This window comes from Ochotona princeps, chromosome 26 (genome assembly GCF_030435755.1).
Source record: "Ochotona princeps isolate mOchPri1 chromosome 26, mOchPri1.hap1, whole genome shotgun sequence".
NCBI lineage: Eukaryota > Metazoa > Chordata > Mammalia > Lagomorpha > Ochotonidae > Ochotona > Ochotona princeps.
Genome location: NC_080857.1, coordinates 347,620 through 369,424, shown reverse-complemented (window position 1 = coordinate 369,424; position 21,805 = coordinate 347,620). Strand labels below are relative to the sequence as shown.

The window sequence follows — 21,805 nt, the reverse complement described above, 5'->3', positions numbered from 1 at the left end:
TGTATTTTTTAAAAATTTATTTATTTAGGGCTGGCATGATGGCTTAACAGGCCAATCTTCTGCATGTATCACCAACATTCCGTTTGGGCGTCGGTTCTAATCCCGGCTGCTCCACTTCCCATCCAGCTCCCTGCTTGTGGCCTGGGAAAGCAGTCGAGGACGGCCCTAGTCCTTGGGACCCTCACCCACGTGGGAGACCCGGAAGAAGCTCCTGGCGCTTGGCTCTAGATCAAGTCACTTCCATCTGACTAGCAAGGAGCTGGATCAAAAGTGCAGCAGCTAGGGCCCGACATGATAGTGTAGGGGCTAAAGTCCTCACCTTCAACGCACCAGGATCCCATATGGGCGCCGGTTCTAATCCCAGCAGCCCCGCTTCCCATCCAGCTCCCTGCCTGTGGCCTGGGAAAGCAGCAGAGGATTGCCCAAGTCCTTGGGACCCTACACCCACGTGGGAGATTCAGAAGCTCCTGGCTCCTGGCTTCAGATTGGCTCAGCTCGGGCCACTGTGGTCACTTGGGGAGTGAACCATTGGGTGGAAAATCTTACTCTCTTTATCTCTGTGTATCTATCATTCTAATAAAAATATTAAACAAAAACAAGGTGTGGAGCAGCCAGAACTTGAACCAGTGCCCATATGGGATGTGGGAGCACAGGCCAAATATTAGACTACTGTGCCACAGCACCAGTCACAGGTTAGGTATATATAAATACTTTGAAAGATTTATTTATTTTTGGGCCTAGTGCAGTGGCCTAGTGGCTAAAGTCCTCTCCTTGAATGCGCCAGGATCCCATGTGGGCGCCAGTTCTAATCCCGGCAGCCCTGCTTCCCATCCAGCTCCCTGCCTATAGGCTGGGGAAGCAGTCGAGGACGGCCCAAAGCCTTGGGGCCCTGCACCCATGTGCGAGACCTGAAAGGGCTCCTGGCTCCTGGCTTCAGATTGGTACAGCACCAGCCATTGCGATCACTTGGGGAATGAATCATTGGACAGATCTTCCTCTCTGTCGATCTGCCTTTCCAATGAAAATAAGATAAATCTTTTAAAAATATATATTTATTTATTTTTATTGGAAAGGCAGATCTACAGAGGAGAGACAGGAAGAGCTTCCATTGCGCTGATTCACTCTCCAAGTAGCTGCAATGGCCAGAGCTGAACCAATTCAAAGCCAGGAGCCAGGAGCTTCCTCTGGGCCTCCCACATGAGTGCAGGGTCCCAAGGCTCTGGGTGTCCCCAACCGCCCTCCCAGGCCACAAGCAGGAAGGTGGAAGAGAAGTGGAGCAGCTGGGATAGAAACCGGCACCCATGGGACCCTGGTGCATGCCAAGCGAAGACCCCAGGCACCAGGCTACTATGCCAGGCCCCAGATTAGTTATGTTTTAAGGTTTGTCCTAATAATCCCAATCTCTGGCAATGCCTGGATTTCTGCCAGGGAGTTAACTGGAATCACTGGGGGTGGTATAGAACAGAGCGAGCTGCAGTCCCTCTAGGTGGTAGGTCTCTTCCTGCCCCCTGGGCTCAGACCAGATGTCTGGATGTCTGCAGTGCAGCCTGTCCCTCTGTGAGGCTTAAAAAAAGCTCTGCCCACCTGTCCTTGGGTCCTCTGAAGTCTCTCCAGCAGCCAGCATGACGGAACAGCGAGGAAGGCCACCCTGTGCCTCAAGAGCATCTCACAGGAGCTCCGCTTCATGTCCTGGCGGCTCTGTTTCTCCCCGCTCCCTGCCAATGCCCGCCCTAGGAAGGCAGCAGAGGATGGCCCCAGGTGCCCAAAGGGTGTGCCTTACCCAGCTCTGCTGTTGCAGTCATCCATGGAATGAACCAGCAGATGAAAGACCGTTCTTTCTCTGTCTTTACAACAGGACAGTGGCATACGGCAGCAGTGCAGCTCAGGCCCTGTACCTCCTGTCACCCACAAAAACCCTGTACAAGGACTCCCACAGGTTGGGCACTCTGCCTTCCCCAGCTGACATCACTGCCCTATGCCTTACAGTTTGAAAAGTGGCACATGGGGTATTCACATGCCCGCCGGCTTTCTAGTTTTCCTTTAAGACGCCAGGCCAAGCTGCCATAGTGTCCACATCACCCACACAGCCTAGGGCCTGGAAGCGCCAAGGCGGGGCTGAGTCCACTGTCGGAGGGGAGGCTGGGAGGCCCATGGGCTCTCTTTGTTGCTGTGACTTCTCAGGAGTGGGCAAAGTCCTAACTGGGGACCTCCGAAAGCCCAGCCGGCAGCCTGCTGGACCCTGCTCGGGGCAAGGGTGCTGCTTCCCAAGCAGCACCTCCCGCTGAGGGGTCACGGCAGGGAGCAGAGGGGAGCTCCACCAGCAGCCGCTGTCTAGAGCGCGTATGTGAATGTGTGGTCATTTACATGTAAATATGCATTTTACACATACGGAAATTTACATACATGTCTTTTTTTTTTAAGACTTTAATTGGAATGGCAGATTTACAGAGAGAAGGAAAGAGAGGAAGACCCTCCATCTGCTGGTTCACTCCCCAGGTAGCTGCAGTGCCTGGAGCTGAGCTGATCTGAAACCAAGAGCCAGGAGCTTCTCCTGGGTCTCCCACATGGGTGAAGGTCCCAAGGACTTGGACCTTCCTCCACTGCCTTCCCAGGCCAGAAGCAAGGATGGAAAGTGGAATAACCAAGACACACGTCAGCATCCACATGGGATCCTGGCATGTTCAAGGGGAGATTTACCCACCACTGAGCCATTGTGCTAGACCCTTTTGTTATTTTTTTATAACTTTTATTTTTTATGATATAGTTCCATAGGCTCAAAGATTTTACCTTCCTCTTGCCCCATTACCTCTTCCCCCACTGATTTCCCCCATAATATTATAATACTCGGATTCATCATTCTGCTAAGTGTATCTTGACATTGTAGATATAGAAAATGATAGAAAGTCCAGCATGCTATTGTTAAGATAAGTTTAACAGTTTCATTGGGAGTCCATCTTTGATTCAGGAGTAGACGCACACTGCAGTGTAGCTTCAATTCTTGGTATGGTCATCTCCATTGCAGCTCCTCTAGCTGAGTACATGTCCATGTGTGTTTCCCCGTATGTGTATCTATTGACCTTATCTTTTGCATGACGGTTGCCTTACATCAGAGCAAACCTGTGATATTTGTCCTTTGGGGATTGGCTTATTTCGCTGAGCACAGTGGTCTCTGGTTGGGACCTTTTTGTTGCAAGTGGCACAATGTAACGGCTGAGTAGTATCTCAAGAGTGCAGGTACCAGTCCCTTTATTCATCCATTTTTCAAAGGGCGTCTAGGCTGTTTCTGTTTCTTTGCTATTGCAGATTGTGCTACTGCGAATATAGGATCACAGGTTACTTTCTCATGTGCAAATTTGATTTCCTTTGGTTATATTCCCAGCAGCGGGATAGCTAGGTCATACAGCAGGTCAATTTTCAATTGTCTTAACACAAGAGATTTTCTCTCTGCTGGTTCACTCCCCAGATGGCCTCACTGGCTAGAGCTGAGCAAGTCCCAAGCCAGGAGCCAGGAGCTTCTTCCAGGCCAGCTTCTTCTCCACGTGGCTGTAGGGCCCAGCACTTGGGCCATTCTCTGCTGCTCTCCTAGGCCACAGTGAAGAGCTGGATCGGGAGAGAGTAGTTGGGATGCAAACTAGTGCCCATAGGGATTGCCAATGCTGCAGGCAGAGGCTTAACCCAGTAAACTTTAAATGTTTTATTTATTTGGGATGCAGAGAGAGAGAGAGAGGAAGTCTTCCATTCCCTTGTTCATTCTCCAAATGCCCACACCAAGACTGGGCCAGGCTGAAGGCAGAAGCCAGGGACTCCACCCAGGTTTGCCATGTGGGTGGGGGGGGAGCAGTACTGAGCCATCACCTGCCACCTCCCAGGGCGGCATGAGGAGCTGGATGGGAAGCAGACACAGGTGGAGGCATAGCCTGCTGTTTGTGTATTCTTCCTGAGGCCAGTGGAATGTTCTCTTGGATCTGGGCCCTGCTCTGTGGTGTGGCTGACCCCAGGCCTTCAGGCTCAGGAGCTGGGTGGTCTCTGCCCTGGCAGTCCTGTGCAGCCCGGAGCAGGGCTCCTGGCAGGAGCACCCTACCACCTGACCCAGCGTCCTGGCCATAGCTACAGCTCTACCTCTCCAGGGCCTGGTCCCAGCAGACATGTCTCCTGAGGCCCTGAAGCTGGCTCCTCCTGCTCCCTCCCTCAGCTCTGCCCACATGTACTCAGCTTCAAGTATGCCTCACGCACAGCGACCTGGAAGCTCACTTCGCTAGGGTGTTGGGGACGACCTGCCCCTCTCATCAGCGTGGTGATACAAGTCTAGGCCAGGCCGCTCCCCATGCCTGGAAACGGGCTCCGTAATTCCTTAGAAACGAATGTATCAGCACACGTGTGGGCCTCTCACTGCCTCCGTGCGGCAGCTCCTTTAGCAGGCGGCCAATGGCTCAGGCCTCAGCGGACTGCCCTGCAGGGTGTCACCCCAGCTCCTGGAGCTTGGATGCCACCAGGGTGACAGGACTTGGGACCCAGGGAAGCCACCAGGCAAATCCTCCTGGCCTGAAGAACAGCTGAGTTCTTACTGTGTGTGTCCCTGGGAGAGTCCACTTCCACGGACACAGTCTCCCCACCCCCAGCTGTGGTGCACACGACCTGCCTGGACACAACACTTCTGTAATTTACCAGTCCTGGCCACTCATCAGGCCTGGGCAGGGCTGTTCCTGACAGGGGCCCTGGTTGTTCACCTCAGGGGTTGGGGCCACCTCGGTTTACAGTGCACTGCAGGCCTGAAGGAGCACAGCCCCCACCCTGTACCTCTCTGTCCCAATGTTCCCTCCTTTCGGACAGGTTCCTGGGCCCAAGTCGCCTCAGAGGTGTTGTTCCAGGGTTGGGGCACTTACACTGAAGAGGCCCCTTGCAGCCTGGTAAGGCCGGATCTTATACGATTGGTAAAACCAGCTCGCGCACCTGCAGTCTGAGAGAGGGCAGTGTTGCTGTGAGAAGAGGGCAGGATGACCGTGAGAGGAGGGCAGGGTCCTTGCGAGGCTGTCCTGGGAGAAGCATACAGGCTGGGAACCCTACCTACCACCCCACCACACTTGGCAGGGCAGCTGTCCTGTGTCCCTGCACACCCAGCACACGACGACACGCAGGACATGGGGCTGGACCCTCAGTGTCCGCCCTCTCTAAAGCGAGGCTGGCACAGCACGCTGGTGCCTGGCACCCCGCCAGTCACCCCCAAGGGGCCGTGTGCTCGGTCAGGGGGCGCAGCCTGGCCTCACAGGGGGTGCTACCGGGCTCTGGGCCCAGCTCCCCACACACGCGCCCAGGTACCGGCAGTGTAAGACAACACTGCGGCCAGCTGCACCGGGGCGCACAGTTGTGCCACCCCAAAGCAGCGGGGAGCACGCGGGAAACACAGGATCCCTTGTTCTCCCGAGGGGGACTCTGGCCTGGAACGGCCGCAGCTGTCGGGCCCGGCTCTGTGGGAGGCCTGCCCCAGCCTCGCGGGGCTGCCGAGGCTGGCATTGTCTGCACGCCCCGGGGAAGCCGGGGAGCCCAGGGGCCCTGCAAGCGCCGACTCCGCACGGGACGGCGCGGGCGGCTCCCGGCGCGGCGAGGGCGCGCGCGCCTCACTTCCGGCGGGCCGCGATTGGCCGCCGGGCGCACAGAGCCCGCCCCGCGCAGCCGGTAGCGCGGCGGGCGCGCGCGTGCGGGCCGGCGGCGGGCGCGCGCGGCGGGGCGGGGCGCAGCGGCCGCAGCCTCGCCGCCGCCCGCGGGCCCGTCCGCCGCCGGGGCCCGGCCCGTCCCCGCAGCCGCCCGGCCATGTGACCGCGCCGCCGCCCTCCGCCCGCCCGCCCGCCGCGCGCCCGCGGCTCGGCCGCAGCCTAGGCCGCCGAGGGAGCGGGGGGCCGGCGCCATGGCCGAGCGGGGCCGCTTCGGCCTCCCCGGCGCGCCCGGCGCGCTCAACACGCCGGTGCCCATGAACCTGTTCGCCACCTGGGAGGTGGACGGCTCCAGCCCCAACTGCGTGCCCAGGTACACCGCGCCGCGCCCAGTCCCCGCGCACCTGCCGGGGCCGCCCCCGCCCCAGGGCCCGCGCCGGCCACGGGGTCCCCGCCCCGACGCGCGTGCCCGCGTCCCCGGGCGCACCTGAGGCTGCCCGCGGTCCAGCCTCGGCGCGCGCCCTCGCACCTGCCCGGGTGCGTGCGCCTGGGTGGGCTCGGTCCCGGGCCGGCCCAGGTCCTTCGGCCGAGCCTCTGAGGGGTCCGGAGACAGGGCCGTGGTGGCACTGGTTTGCCCGACCCGGGTTCTGTGGGTTCCCTGGCGGGGCATCCGGTGGCGCCGGGCCAGCTCCGTTGTGCACGACGCCTCTGCCGAACTGCGCGTCTGCCGCGGACCGACCGGGGTGGCACTGGGCGCTTCTGTCTCGCAGGGTTGTGACCTGCTGGTGGGTAGCTGGAAGTGGCAGCTTCCCGTTGCTTCTGCTTAGCTTGGAGCTCGGTGGCTTTCTTGTGGACCCAGGGTTCCAGGGTAGGGTTCGCCGCTGCACAGTCATAGCCCTGGGTTGGCCTGTCCTGGACCCTGGAGGGCTCGCGCTTGTAGCAAGTGGTGTCCCACGGGTTCCCAGGCCTGGTGCTGAAGCCTCCAGGAGGCCTGGGCAGTAGGGTTGTCCCCACCCCACCCCACTTAATGCAGGACTCGGGCCGCACGGGCTTGGCTCAAGTCCCACCGCTGGCCGGCCTGCGGGATGACTTCGTCAGTTCAGACCTCATGGGGGCTGGGGCTGGGACTGCCACTCCTCACTCCTCATGCCTTCCTCAGTGACCCCTGCCCATTGCCGGCCCCTCCCCAGGCTCCCCGATTGAGCTCACAGAGTGTCAGGAGGGCAGCATGTGCTCCTGGGATCCCCCTGAGGGCAGCATGTGTGCTCAGGAGGGCTCCAGCTTTGATCTTGTTGGGGTGTGGGAGGGAGGTGAGGCCTGGGGACCCAGTCGAGGCACTTCATTCAGGGATGGGAGTCCCAGGTGTGTTTTCTGCTCGCTGCCTGGGCTGAGGTTCTGAGGCCCAGACCCCTCCTCTCTGCTGGGCTTTGTGTGTGCTGCTGGTTGCCAAGGGGGGGGGGGCGTGCTCCAGGGACGCTACTTGAGCGAGACCCCCAGGGCCGCAGGGTCTGTGGTGGGGAGGGCCCAGTGCTGGACCTGTGTTTTGGGCATGGAGCTCTGTTGCGATTGGGTCTGTTTTTCTTCAGTGGCTGACTCTAGCTGATTGCACTTCTTCATGTCTCGCCGCGTGTCTTTCCTACCTGAGTCTGCAGTTTTTAGGAGATGCTTTTTGGCTACATGTGTGTGGGGGGAATACTTTCTCCCACCTGCTAGTGCTTCTTCCATCCTTGGGTCGGCCGGGGAAGCCCACCATTGTGGGATGTGGGGCGGGCAGGGGGGTCTCTGAGCCTGGCCTCTGGGGAATGTGAGGGAGGGCCCGGTACCCAGGGTCTCCTTCAGGGTCCCTGCCCAAGCGGGGCCTTTGCCAGCGGGGAGCTGGGGCCTGCCACCTTGGCCATGGACCTGCTCAGGTCTGTTGGTTTGGGTTCCGTGAGGCTGAGGGCCTCTGCAGGTGGTTGCTGGCCCACACCTTCCTTGCACAGACCACATATGGGACAAGTGCTGCGACTTCTGTGGCATCTGGAAGCCTGACCTTTCTGTGCCGTGTGGCTTGTGACACAGGGCATATCTCTCCGTAGATCCTGTATCCCTCCTGGTCAGTCATGGACTGTGCCGGACCTTGTGAGGTCCAAGAGATGTGCATGTGCCGGTGGTACAGCACTGAGTGCGAGGTGCACCTGTGTGCGGCAGCAGCCCCCACCCCTGGTCCCTGAGCAGCTGCAGGTGTCACTGATCCCTGAGCAGCTGTGGGTGTCACTGGTCCCTCAGAGGCAGCAGCCATCCCCCCCCCCCCCCGCGGTCCCTGAGCAGCTGCAGGTGTGACTGAGCAGCTGCGGGTGTGACTAGTCTCTGCTGATCAGCTGCGGGTGTCACTGGTCCCTGAGCAGCTGCGAGTGTCACTGGTCCCTCAGCAGCAGCAGCCACCCCCCCGTCCCTGAGCAGCTGCGGGTGTCACTGGTCCAGGTGCAGGTGGCCCAGCCTGAGGCTGCTCCCATAAGCCTGTTCCTGCCCAGGCCGCTGCATGCATGTTTGCCTTCCTTTGGGTGGTTAGGGCTGTGTGTGTCTTATAAGAACCTACCAGTTTTCTTGGGGAGGGACGGTTTCTGTGTTTGACAAGCGGAGTGAAGGAGGTGGGTGGAAGCTCCATCCGCTGTTTCACTCTCCAGACATCCACAGCGGTGGGCCCTGAGCTGGACTGAAGCCAGGCGCTCGTCCAGGCCTCCAGTGCGGTGGTCTGGCCAGGTGCTCCAGCTGCCTCCGGCAGTGCCTGCACAGGGAGCTGAGTGGTGGCAGGAGGTGGGTCTGGACCCGTGCCTCAGGGGGCCCACACCGGTGTGATTCCTCCCTCTGCTGGTGTGTGATGGTGCCAGCTCCTCTTCCCGGTGAGCTGCCTGGTGTGGTGCTGCGCAGGCCCTGCCCAGGGCTTGGATCCGTGTACAGCTTGCAGGCAGCAGCTCGCTGTTGTTCCTTCCTGGACTGTCTGGGGGGGTTGGCTTTGGAGTGGAGCGCTCACTGATGCCCCTCCCCCGAGGACTTACATGCCCCCCTCAGCCATGAAATTCTCCATTGCATTCTTAACTTTTTTTTTCGATTTTCATTTTTTTTTCTTTATTGACAATCTTTACATAGTCAATTAGGGCACAAAGGTTCAAAGGCTACAGGAAAGTGATAAGACTAAAAAGGAAAAAAAAGGGGAAAAATATGGAAAGAATAGTCTTACCACTTTCCTGTAGCATTCTTTTTTTTTTTTTAAGACTTATTTTTATTTGAAAGTCAGATATACAGTGAGGAGGAGAGACAGAGAGAAAGATCTTCTGTCCGATGATTCACTCCCCAAGTGACTGCAACCGCTGGTGCTGCGCCGATCTGAAGCCAGGAGCCAGGAACTTCTTCCGGGTCTCCCACGCGGGTGCAGGGTCCCAAGGCTTTGGCCCGTCCTCGACTGCTTTCCCAGGCCACAGGCAGGGAGCTGGGTGGGAAGTGGAGCTGTGCCCATATGGGATCCTGGTGCGTTCAAGACGAGGACTTTAGCCACTAGGCCACGGCACCGGGTCCTCCTGCAGCATTCTTAACTTTTTTTTTTTTAAAGATTTATTTATTTTTATTACAAAGTCAGATATACGGAGAGGAGAGACAGAGAGGAAGATCTTCCATCCGATGATTCACTCCCCAAGTGAGCCGCAACAGCCGGTGCTGTGACGATCCGGAGCCAGGAGCCAGGAACTTCTTCCAGGTCTCTCACAGGGTACAGGGTCCCGAAGCATTGGGCTGTCCTCGACTGCTTTCCCAGGCCACAGGCAGGGAGGTGGATGAGAAGTGGAGCTGCCGGGATTAGAACCGGCGCCCATATGGGATGCCGGCGCGTTCAAGGCGAGGACTTAAGCTGCTAGGCCACGGCGCCGGGCCCAGCATTCTTAACTTTTTGTCTGTATATTTTCACTGTGTTAGAAAGGCAGGGAGTCAGGGGGACTCTCCACCCACTGGTTCACTCCCCAGGTGGTGCAGTGGCCAAGCTGAAGCCAGAACCCTGAGTATCGATGCCGGAGCAGGGCCCCAAGCACCTGGCCTGTCCTCCCCCTCCCTCCCAGGTGCATCAGTGGGAACTGGAGTGGGACTCGCACCTTCGGGCCGCTGCCTGCCATTGCCCAGGGTGTTGGTGTGGACCTGGCCTTGAGCCAGTGCCGCCCTCCGTGCGGGGAGGGCTGCTGAGCGCACTCCCAGCTTGCTGTGGTGGAGGCAGCTGGGGCTTACAGGAGACGCCCCCGTGTGGGGCCGGCCTCTCCACTGTCTCTGAGGGTGTGTCTGTCGGGGGTGGCTTCTGTGACGCCTGCTGCAGGCAGTGGGCTTTGTTCCAGAATCATCGACCTCCTTTCCTTCAGCTGTGCCTGTGCTGTCCCCCCTCCTCTGTGTGTCCAGCGAGCAGGCCAGGGACAGGCTGTGCCCCCCTCCTCCGTGTGTCCAGCGAGTGGGCCAGGGGCAGGCTGTGCCCCCCTCCTCCGTGTGTCCAGCGAGTGGGCCAGGGGCAGGCTGTGCTGCCCTCCTCCATGTGTCCAGCGAGCGGGCCAGGGGCAGGCTGTGCCGCCCTCCTCCGTGTGTCCAGCAAGTCGTCCAGGGACAGGCTGTGCCCCCTGCTCTTCTGTGTGTCCAGTGAGCCGGCCAGGGACAGGCTGTGCCCCCCTCCTCCGTGTGTCCAGCGAGTCGTCCAGGGGCAGGCTGTGCCCCCTCCTCCTCCGTGTGTCCAGCGAGCCGGCCAGGGGCAGGCTGTGCCCCCCTGCTCTTCTGTGTGTCCAGTGAGCCGGCCAGGGGCAGGCTGTGCCCCGCTCCTCCGTGTGTCCAGTGAGCGGGCCAGGGGCAGGCTGTGCCCCCCTCCTCCATGTGTCCAGCGAGCGGGCCAGGGGCAGGCTGAACATGTGTCTGTGTCAGTGGCCTTCTCCATCTCCCCGTTGGCATCTGGCCCCCATGGGCATTGTGAATAGGGATCTTTTCTGGGGCCCAGGCTAGAAGCTACCCAATGGCCACTTCTCTGTCTTGCTGGAGGAGGCTCTCTGTGGACCCTCGGTGGTCGACACCACCTCCAGTGACTGGTCATTCAACCAAGCCGTGGCCTGTTGGGATGTGTGGGCTCCTGCTCAGGGGCCTGACCTGGTAGGCAGGGGCAGTGCTGTGAGTCCTTGGGTTTCTCTCACCCAAGGGGGAGACCCGCTCAGCACCTGGGAACTCCTTCTATCTGTTTTTCAGATCGATGAAAGATTCCAGATGCAGAGATACTTTGGATGTCGTGTGGCCCGCTGGCCAGCGTGGTTGACTGGTGGCCTCTTTCCTTTTGCCCCTGTGTCCCAGGACAGCTGGGTGGAGCAGGTGGCTGTGCTTGCAGGTGGCCATTGGCCAAGCTATTCCAGAGTGCAGGTTGTTTGGCCTTTGATGGGCATGAGCAGGGATCAGCAGACCGCAGGGGTCTGGAGTCAGACGTGCGAGCAGGCTGCCGTTCCTGGCACCTTCTGCCTGGCACATCTCCCCCAGGAACAGACTTGCCCTCCAGACCTTGGCTGGGCCCTGGGCCTCGCCTCACCTGCTGCTGATGCTCCTCCACAGCGAGTGTACCAGTCTTTTTTTGCTTGAAAGGCAGAGTTGCACAGAAAGATGCAGAGAGACAGAGGACAGAGCTCTTCCATCTACTGGTTCACTCCCCAAATGGCCACCACAGCCTGGGCAAGGCCAGTCTGAATCTAGGAGCCAGGACCCTCTTCCAGGTCTGCCACATGAGTGCCGAAGCCCAAGGACTTGGACCATCTGTTGCTGCTTTCCCAGGTCATTAGGAGGGAGCAGTTGGAATTCAAATCGGTGCCCCTATGAGATGCTGGAGCCACAGGGGACAGCTTTACCTGTCATGTGACAGTACTGGTCCCACATGCCAGCATCCTGCCCTCTCTCGGGCTAACAGTGTGTGGTGGTGCACGGCTGCTTGCCTCTGTCAGCCTTCAGGTGTTACGTCCCCAGCACGGCAGAGGTTGTAGGGCCGTGGGCTGCTTGGTGCTGGTGCTTGGCTGCTTGGCTCCTGGCCATGGGTGCAGCTCTTGCCAGTGTCCCACGGGGCAATGCTCTAGAGCAGGTGCAGCTGCCTGCCTGCCCCTGTCCAGTGCCGCGGGTAGCCGCGACTCCGGGGCCTGGCTGTCCTGTCTCCGCGGCCCGGATGGCCATGCAAGGGCCCATTGTCTGCCCTTGAGCCTCCCCGGTACACATGACCTTCACCAGAGTCTCCTCCCCCGGATGCTGAGGCTCTCGTCTGCCGTCCCACACCACCCGTGGCAGTGAGGGGATGGACTGGTGGCCAGAGAGCCGTTGATGGTGTGCAGGGTTTAGTTTAGCCCCTGCTGGCTGAGCCTTTGGGGCGGCTGGGTGGTGGCACCAGACCCCTTGCAGTTGTCTGCAGGCACTAGGAGAGTGGGGGGGTCACTGTGCATGGTTTGGGTTCCTGCTTCTGGACAGGGTGGGGGTGAAGGGTGTTGCACCTTGCCAGGGCTTGTAGGTGCTCACACTGGGAGGGACCTGGATGTGCCTGAGGAAGGGGAGGCATCCCCCTTTAGCAGTCAGGTTGGACCTCCGGTGAGAAAGTCTACCGCACATAAGTTGTGGGCAGCACGTGCTGCAGCTTCCTGGGGATAAGATGTGGTGTGGCCCCAGGCGCAGGGTGGGGAGCGTGAGGCAGACCCTCAGCAGGGCCAGCTTAGGGTGCCAGGTGAAGGCCTGCTCTGTGGGCCCCTGCTGGGACATGTGTTTTAGACCCCAGGTTGCAGGGAGTCCTGGGGCAGCCTGCAGCTGGGCTGGCGTGTGCAGGCTCCACGCCTCTGGCCCCAGAGCTCATCTTCAGAAGCGGAGGCAATGCTGGGAGGGGTGCGTGGGGGTCACCGACCCTGGGCTGAGGGATGGCAGGGACAGGTGGGAAGGGCATATCCTCGTGGTGTGCGTTGCTGGGCAGGCCCTGGGTGCAGGGCGTGGGCTCTTAGCCCGTGTCTGACTGTAGAGTGGCGTTGGGGGGGGTCCCCAGTGAGCAAGGGGTATAGTAGCAAACTGAACCCAAGGGGCCACGGCTTGTTTTATCCATGTGTCCAGCTTCTCTGTGGCCCAAGGAGTTGGCAGCCATGCTCTCTACCCTCCTATGCACATTTTGCCCCCCCCCCCAGAGGTCAAGTTTGCCATAGAAACAAAATACCCACTGCCCCTAGGACCCTCTCGGGCTGGGCAGCTGAGCACTGGCTGACATCCATGTGGCCCAGGCAGGGATGGCTGCTCCAGGCAGCCCGATAGATTCAATCCAGACACTGCCCAGGGACACTCATTGGATAGTTGGTGGGCTCTGCTCACACCACAGGCCTGAGGTTAGGAAGGGGTGGTCTGGGGGTTCCTATGTCTTCAGCAGCTCCATGCTGCCACTGAGCAGTGGGCCCTGGCTGGACTACATATCTCTGTGAGATGGGGTGGGGGCTGCTGTGGCAGGAGTCCGTCTGTGCCTAGTCAAAGTGCACTAGCACTCCTATAGTCTACACCCGTGGGAGGCAGTGGGGCTCTCTGGGATAGCTAGGCTGGCATCTGTGGCAGAGCAGGGACAGGAAGTTGGGGGCAGGTGGACAGCCCTCGCTCGCCCTGTGCAGGTGTGGAGGTGGGTGGTACCCTGTCATCTTTTGGGCGCTGGCTGGTGGGTTGGCCCCGGCACGTATCTGTCACCCTTGACTGCCCAGCAATCTGGAGCAGGCAGGCCCTGTCTGCTCCTGGGGAGGGCCCTTTGTTGTCTGCTATTGTGTACAGTGGATCTTGTTTCCTGCCGTCATCTCATGCCCACTGTGTCCTGAAGCCCCCCGGCCTCCAGTACTCCCAGGCTTGGCCTGTTCCTTAGAAGGACCGAGGACAGCTCAGCTTGCTACAGTTGTTTAAAAGGCTGAGAAAGAGAGAGGTCTCCCACGCACTAAGCGGCTCCCAGCTGTCCAGAGGCTGAGGCTGGACCAGGATAGAGCAGGGGGCTAGGGGTCCCCTCTGGGTCTCCCATGCAGGCAGTGGGAACTGTCGCTGGCCTGCCTGCTGCCTCCCAGGGGCCACAGGGGGCCGTGTTGAAAGGTAGTGCCAGGACTGCCCCAGGCACGGCAGGGCGGAGTGTGGGGGTCAGGACTGCTAGGCCGGTGATGGCTCCTGACCTCTGAAAGGGCCTGCACTCTGCTGGGCCATGGTCACTTGCGTACATGCAGTCTGCTGGGTCCTGAGCAATCCTGGCTCATGCGTGGGCATCTGTGCCCGCGGTGTCTGCTCCATTGGCTACCAGGTTTCCCGGAGTACTTCGTCAGGTTGTTGGCTTCATTCAGTGCTGGTTCTTGAGCTTGAGCCTTTAGCAGAGTTCTCAGCCAGCATCCAGGCCCGCCCTTGACCCCGGAGCCTGTCCCTCTGCGGAGAGGCAGCCCCTCACCGGTGTGCCTGCAGCCCCCATTGAGAGCTGCAGCTTTAACTGGTTGCTTTTTCCAATGACCTATCAGTCTGTCCATCCATCTACTTACCTACCTACCCACTGCCTACCTGTCTAACTACCTACTTATCCACTCCCCACCCACTGCCTACTAACTGTGTTCTTATCTACTACCTACCCAATCACTGCCTATCTAACTACCTACTAACCTACTACTACTACCTACCCACCCGTCTAACTACCTACTTATCCACTACCTGCCTATCTACTTATCCACTACCCACCTAATCACTGCCTAACTACCCGCTTATCCATTACCCACCTGTCTAACTACCTACTTATGCACTACCCACCCAGGATCCAGGGGCCAGTATGGGCCACCTGCATGGTTGGCAGGGACCTCAACTCTTTTTTTTTTTTTTTTTAAGATTTTATTATTATTATTGGAAAGCCGGATATACAGAGAGGAGGAGAGACAGAGAGGAAGATCTTCCATCCGATGATTCACTCCCCAAGTGAGCCACAACGGGCCGGTACGCGCCAATCTGATGCCGGGACCAGGAACCTCTTCCGGGTCTCCCACGCGGGTGCAGGGTCCTAAAGCTTTGGGCCGTCCTCGACTGCTTTCCCAGGCCACAAGCAGGGAGGTGGATGGGAAGTGGAGCTGCCGGGACACGAACTAGCACCCATATGGGATCCCGGGGGTTTCAAGGTGAGGACTTTAGCCGCTAGGCCACGCCGCCGGGCCCAGGGACCTCAACTCTTGTACCATGTGCTTCTGCCTGCCAGCCGCGGCAGGAGGGAACTGGTTGGAAGAGCAGCCGGGACTGGAGTTCACGCTCTGGTGCTACCAGCAGCCCTCCATGTCCCCCTGAGACAGTGCTCTGCCATGCAGCACTCAGCCCGTGGAGGGGAAATGTGCAGGCTCTGCACTTAGCAGAACTCACCCTGTGTGGCTGGGCTTGTCCCAAGCCACAGCAGTCAGGTTGTGGGGGCCTCCCTGCTGGCTGAGGGCCTGCCTGCCCATGAGGGTGCAAGAAGTAGGGGGTTATGGGCCACACAGGTCTCTGGAGCCCATCTGGAAGGCCAGGCTGTGATCTTGGTGATCACAAGGGACAGTGATGTGGGCTGGATAAAGGAGAGGGTCCTCACCTGGTGGGCTGTGAGGTCTACTGCCTGTGCTTCCCCGGGGGGCAGGCATTCGGCTCTACCCACCAGGTGGGAGGCAGAGAAGCCCCTGGCCTGCCTGCCCCGTCATGTGCGTGTACCTGTAGCCTCACCCTGGGGAGCACACAGACCTAGCGTGACCTGTAGGCTGCCAGCCCCGGGGTCCAGGGGAGAGATGGGGCCTCCTCACCTGCCCCTTTACATATATTTGCAACCAGCTGTTCCTGGTAGCTGTCCACCATGTGACAGCATGTGGTCAGCTCAGAAACCTGGGCAGGCTCTGGGAGCCCCACCCTGAGCCAGTTCTGATCACGGCATCCCAGGGAAGGTTTAGGGGGCACGAGGGGCTCGGTGGCTTGACAGGCTAGGAGTACAAGGTGCCTGGGAAGGTGACCGCTTCTTTCCAGGCCCATCCGCAAGTGGCTCAAAGTCCTGCCACCCTTCCCCTTGGCCGGTGGACCCTAGGGGAGGGCCAGGAGGTGGATTCTGGCAAAAACCTTCACACCTGCTGGCTGCCCTGGCTCCACCTGGGAGCAGGGCCCCAGGGGACAGCTCTGCTGGAGGTGGAGAGGATGCCAGGGTAGAGTGGTAGCAGATGCTGGGAGGGGTTGTTCCCTCCCCCGCAGGGGCAGAGCGCGGAATGACTGCTGCGGATGGACGGACGCGGCCTCTGGCATCTGGGGTCTGGCTACCACCCAGCAAAGCTCTGCCTGCCCCGGGCTCCTCGCGCCCAGGCCAGTGCCTGCCCAGACAGAGGAGCTGCTCATTAGCAGCAGCGGATGTGTCCAGATGAGGCTTGTGCACCGGAGAGCTGGCCAGCCTGGATCCCCGCAGGCCAGGTCTGCCCCGGGCTGCCGCAGCACAAGCACACAGCCTTGCCGGCAGCAGTGTGGCATGCGGCTGGGCTGGGTGCGGGGGATGCCTGGCCAGCTGCTGGCATAAGCTGCACTTGCCCATGGGCAGGCGTGCAGCCATACACGGAGTGGCTGCTGGAGACAAAAGGCCCATAGTTTCCCTCCTGACAGGGTGCACGGTCAGCGAATTTGGAGCCCCCAGATATGGCCTGGGAGGGTTCTGCTGAGGGTTAGCCTGTTAGCAGGGAGCTCTTGAAAGTGGGGTGTGACATGATCAGGAGCCGTGGTGCCCACCAGCCTCCCCATGGGGTGTGAAGTGGTGCCTTGGGCTTGTGTTTGAGGTGGATTGGTCTGAGTGAGAGCCCTTTGTCCGGTGGGATCTGCAGGTTTCCTCCCACCCCTGCTGGGCCTCATGACAATACTTCCCATGGAGCCGAGGCTGGGGTGTGTGGAATCCCTCTGCCCGCATTCTGGTTGTCCGTCTGAGTTGGCTGGACCTGGCAGGACTTTGACTCGGGCTCTTCCCACCACAACCACCGCCTTCTGGGCCTTCCCGTCTGACAGCAGTCCAGAACCCAGCTGGCACCTAAGTGGCTTGAGCTGGCTGCACATGTCACTGAGCCACGGCCACCGCCTAGTGACCCTCCCTGGCTGTTGTGGCCATCTGAGGGTGACCACATCTCTCCCTGTCTGTACCTCTGCCCTTGAAAGCACAGTGATAGCAGGGACAAATCTTCCAGCTCCTGACCCACCCCAAAAGCCTGCAACACCCAAGTCTGGGTCTCCATGTGGGTGTCAGGGCCAGTGTGCACCTTAGGATGCTGGGTTAGACCAGAGCTTCCAGGACCCAGTGGGACATCTCAGCAGGGGCTCTACTCACTGCCTGTGCCATTGGCTGCAGCCAGGGTGGCCGTGTGTCCATGGGTGTCGCAGGTCCTGGGGATTTACAGCCATCCCATGGCCTCCCTTCTGCCCGCTGGCCAGGTCAACTACAGCCCAGAAATGACCTGGAAGATTCCAGAAACCAGCGTTTCCTGAGTGTTCTTTGCATTGAAGTGAGAGCCCTTGCTGGCCAGCACCCCGGCTGTGCATGTGGGGCCTTGTTGCCACGGGCCTGTCTCACCGGGAAGGACGCCGTGTGCACTGTCACGTGTCCCCAGCTGCAGGTCCCTGGGGTGGCAGGTGTTCCTGGACGTGCTTAGCGCAGCTCTGGTTGCTCAGTGTTTCAGGGTGTGGCAGCTTTGATGTCTTCCTCTTGCCCTTTCTCCGCTTGATGAGACGCAGCCTGTGGACTCTGGGAGTGAGGGAGCTGCTCACCGCCCTGCAGACATGGCCCTGCGTGCATCCTGTGTCCTGTGAGTGCAGGTGACCACACTGGCCCCGGAGGACACCATGCTGGTGGGGCTTGTGTGCTGCACACAGAGATGCAGCAAGCAGCACCCGCTGCCTGCTGGCCTGGCCTCTCTGGGAGCAACCCAGGGTCAGGCAGACTTCTGCACTCATGTTTCTCATTCCCATTGTTTAACCTCGTTGCGTGAAAGATTGGACTTGGTCACATTGAACTTAGAACTTGGAAAACACCACCCTCAGGCCCTGCAGCCCCCAGGGATGGAAGTAGCCCGGGCAGCTGCTGAAGGTGGGGTGGTAGCTCCCAAGCAGGGGCCCACCTGCTGTGCAACCTGCTCTCCAGATCCTAGGCTGGGCTCTTAGCCATCTGCAGCAGGCACCTGGCTGAGCCGCTGAGCCGTCTCTGCCTGGCAGGTTGTGCAGCCTGACCCTGAAGAAGCTGGTGGTCCTCCAGGAGCTGGAGAAGGAGCGTATCTCCGTGGTGATCGCTGTGAAGATGCAGGTGAGTGCCAAGGTCCTGCCCAGAGCCCACGCCACCAGGCACACAGCCCCTAGGTCCCTGTCCCAGCCCTCAAGGTCAACAGACCCTTAAGTTCCTGCACACTCCCCACCTCTTCCTGCTGGGCCCACCTGCTCTGTGCCTGGACCAGGGGAGACCCCCACTCCTTTGGACCCTCTCCTTGTCTGTGACCGTTTCAGCTGATGCCTCCTCTCACCCCCGCCCCCACCCCCGTGGCGAGGTATCCAGGCTGACTGCGATCATGAGAAGCCAGGCCAGATAAGCCCCTATGGGGAGGGGGCCAGATGCTTATGGAGATGGCGGGAGGGGGAGGGAACAGACCCCAGTGGAGATGGAGGGGAGGGAGGGGACAGACCCCTGTGGAAAGATGGGGTTCCTGTGTTGCCTCCTGCCTGCCTGTCCGCCCCCTCCCTTCTGTTGCTGTCTGGACACCCCAGCTCGCATTCTTAGGGATCCAGTGAGCCCCTACCCAGGCCTCCCTGCGCTTTTCTGGGTACACTTTTCTGATTTGAGGGCTCCGCTCTTTGTGGCCTGTGCTGCGTGTTGCCCCTGCCCCGATGCCAGCGTGCAGCTCCAGGGAGCCCCCTTTCTGGGGCCCGGTGGGTGGGGAGCGGCTCCCGGAATGGGCTTCGAGGAGGTGCTGTCTGCTCCCCAGGGCTCCAAGCGGGTGCTGCGGTCTCACGAGATTGTGCTGCCCCCCAGTGGACAAGTGGAGACCGACCTGGCCCTGACCTTCTCCCTGCAGGTGGGTTGGTGGCTGCCTGGCCGCAGGCTTGGGGTCCGGGATTGCTCTCTGGTCAGATGAGTTTCCACTCTATTTCCCTGGCCGCAGATCAGGTGGTCTCCTCCTGTGCTAAGGAAGCAGCGAGGGGTCCTGTCACGAGGCGTCATTAGCCTCAGCACTGGGTTCTGCAGGGCAGCTCTGGCACCATAGTTGGTGTGGGGTGAGGATTGGGCAGGTGGGCAGGGTCTCCCTGGCCGTGTCCCCCAGCAGTGCCTCTGGCCTCTGCCCCCAGTACCCGCACTTCCTGAAGAGAGAGGGCAACAAGCTCCAGGTGCTGCTGCAGCGCAGAAAGCGCTACAAGAACCGCACCATCCTGGGCTACAAGACGCTGGCCGCTGGCTCCATCAACATGGCCGAGGTGAGCAAGTGGCTCTGGGCTCCCAAGACGCATCCCTGGGACTCTCAGCAACCGACCCAGGCCCAGAGAGCCCTGCTCCTGGGGGGTCAGGTCACCCACGGCTGTGTCCGTGCCCACCAGGGATGGCTCCTGTTGCTACCAAGCCCAGCCGCTGTGCTCCGGGAGTGGCCGCAGCCTTAGGTGTGGGTCATTGCTGGTCTAGGTTGAGTAGCAGCGAGAATGGTCACCATCCTAGAGGCTTCTCAGCCACAGGGATCACCAGAGCCCTGACCCGTAAGACCAGGGGCCAGCTCCAAGGCCTGGAATCTGGAGAGGGCCACAATGCAGTGAGACTCGTCCAGTCCTCCTGCCGTTGTTCGAAAGGCCTGCTGGTTGGCCACACCTGCATGCCCAGGCCCCCTGGAACTGCTCTGTCTTTAGCCTGTGGGCCTCACCTGTTGGGAAGCAGCTCGTGTCCCCCCAGTTTTCGGGTAGGTGGTGGGGGTCTGGGTACACGTGTCCCTGCACACACCCAGGGCTGTGCAGGCATGGCTCACTTGGGTGCTGTGCGCAAGACGGGGGTATGGGGGAAGGAAGCTGTCCTGTTTCTTCTGATCAACAAGTAGCAGCCATGTCAGGCCCTGAGGGCTCCATCTAAGCCTCCCACAACTTGGCCCAGGGACGTGCCTCCTGGTCACTCTGCTCGTGGTAGCCAAGTTGGCCCTGCCTCCCCCACTCAGCCCAGCACTCTGTTGCCCCTGTCTGCTGGTGCCCCCACCCCACAGCAGCTCGGTCGAGGTCTGCCCTCTGGTCAACAGCAGGGGACGGCCCCCCAAAGTGGCTGCCCTGGACCTGTGCCCGCCAGGTGATGCAACTGCCCTCGGAGGGCGGCCAGGTGCTCAGCCTCTGCAGCAGCGTCAAAGAGGCCCTGGGCAAGGTGGCCGAGGTCTGGATTGTGTCCCTGTGCAGCCAGCCCGTCGACTACGAGGACAGTGCCATGCAGGCCGGCCCCAAGGCCAAGTCCACAGGTGAGCATAGCTGTGCAGTGGGAACTTTGAGGCAAAGCCACTCCTGCCCTGGGGTAGGGGACTGTCTGGGCTATCCTGGGCCCCATGGACCCCAGAACCCTGGGTGCTGGCACCACCAGTAGAGTTGCCGCGGGCCTGGCACAGCTGTCCTCAGCGGCCACCACTGTCACAATCGGAGGCACTGCCCCTCCCCCGCCCAGGCAGACATGCCAAGGTGAGGAGAAGGATCTGGCCAGCCTGTGTGGCCCCTCCCTCCCCACAGCTCATCTGTGGGGACCTGGGGGAGGGTGTGGGGACTGCTGGGTAGTGACTGGAACCTCAGAGTGCCCCTTGCACTCCCCGTGCAGACAACTACTCTGAGGAAGAGGATGACAGCTTTTCCTCGGAGCAGGAGGCCAGTGACGATGCTGTGCAGGGCCAGGTGACTGGGGTGGAGGGGCTGGGCCTGGCGCTTCCTGTTGGAGCTGTGGCCGGGGCTGCCCTTGACCTTGGCGCCTGTCCCCGCAGGACTTGGATGAGGATGACTTCGACGTGGGCAAACCTAAACCGCCGCGGCGGACAGCAGTGAGAACAGCATCCATGACCAGGGTCGGTGTGGGCTGGGTGGGCTCCTGGAGCTCAGCTGCGGCCCTGCCCCAGTTTCTGACAGATCCTGGCCAGTAGAAGCGGGGGTGGACGTGTCTGTGGATGGGCCCCATTGCCCCCTCCTTTCCTGCCTTCAACTCTCGCAGGCTACAGGGGCTCCTAGATCCCAGGCAGGTGGCCTAGGGAATCTCCTCTCATTTGGGGCCAGCCGCACCTTTGTGTGTCCATCCCTGACCAAGCCCGCCTAGGCCTCTGGGACACAGGGCCGTCCAGGATGCAGAGGCAGGGACCACATCCATTCTCTGGACCCCACCTGGCGCAGGCATGAAGTGAAGCCCCACCCGTACCCTGGGCGTGCTTGGCGCTGAGGTCCCTGCCCAGCCCCAACCTGTAGGGTTTGGCTTAGGAACTGGACTGAGGCCCAGGGGCCGGCCACCCAGTTAATGGGTAGAGTGGCTGAGAGCTGCAGGCCCCATAGTGCCCCTCATTGGTGTGGGGCCAAATGCTGGGCTCCTGGTGCGCCTGCTCAGTGTGCTGTGGCGCCTGGTAGGTTCTGATAGCACCATTGCCTTGCAGCAGCAGAACTTCAAGCAGAAGGTGGTGGCGCTGCTGCGAAGGTTTAAAGTCTCTGATGAGGTGAGAGGCCCCTGTGAACATGTAGTGGGGCAGGACGGGTCTTCTGCCAGGTCTGTGATGTCACTGCACAGCATGTCGTAAATGGACTTTCTTTGGGAGTGACAGTGAGCAGAGAGCAGGTGGAGGCCCAGGGGCCCTGCCCAGAGGATGCCCCCGCCCCACGAGGACAACCCGTCGGCGCTTCACGGGAGGTTTTCGTTTTCCTTCCCCATCTCCAGATCCCCAAGATGAGCTCGGTAACTGCAGAACTGTGGGGTGGAAGAGTTAGCTACTGCCCGGAGTCCAGACTGCTCCTCCCATGTGACACTGCTGCCCTGAGGGCCCAGGGTCTGGGGTGAGCCCCAGCATCAGCCGGCAGCTGCTCCTCCCCACCCAGTGTGGGCAGTGTCCCATGGGTGAGGCTGCCCCCACTGGATTGGGGGACCAGGCTCCCAGTCTTCTCCAGAGCTA

The 21,805-nt window shown here is 60.5% G+C and overlaps 1 protein-coding gene across 4 annotated transcripts in view; it reads left to right on the top strand.

The window, feature by feature from the left end:
* Positions 1-5,734: 5,734 nt before the first annotated feature.
* The window catches only part of PACS2 (phosphofurin acidic cluster sorting protein 2), a 28,323-nt gene continuing 12,252 nt past the window's right edge, over positions 5,735-21,805 (top strand). The window contains exons 1-8 of one of the 4 annotated variants that reach the window (XM_058655305.1): positions 5,735-6,021; positions 17,880-17,967; positions 18,641-18,730; positions 19,002-19,127; positions 19,972-20,134; positions 20,482-20,555; positions 20,642-20,722; positions 21,299-21,355. In XM_058655305.1, the coding sequence (XP_058511288.1) occupies positions 5,903-6,021; positions 17,880-17,967; positions 18,641-18,730; positions 19,002-19,127; positions 19,972-20,134; positions 20,482-20,555; positions 20,642-20,722; positions 21,299-21,355 (798 nt within the window). In that variant the 5' untranslated portion in view covers positions 5,735-5,902. Of the gene's footprint in view, positions 6,022-17,879; positions 17,968-18,640; positions 18,731-19,001; positions 19,128-19,971; positions 20,135-20,481; positions 20,556-20,641; positions 20,723-21,295; positions 21,356-21,805 lie in introns of all 4 variants that reach the window. The other 3 variants (XM_058655307.1, XM_058655304.1, XM_058655306.1) reach the window with 3 other exon arrangements.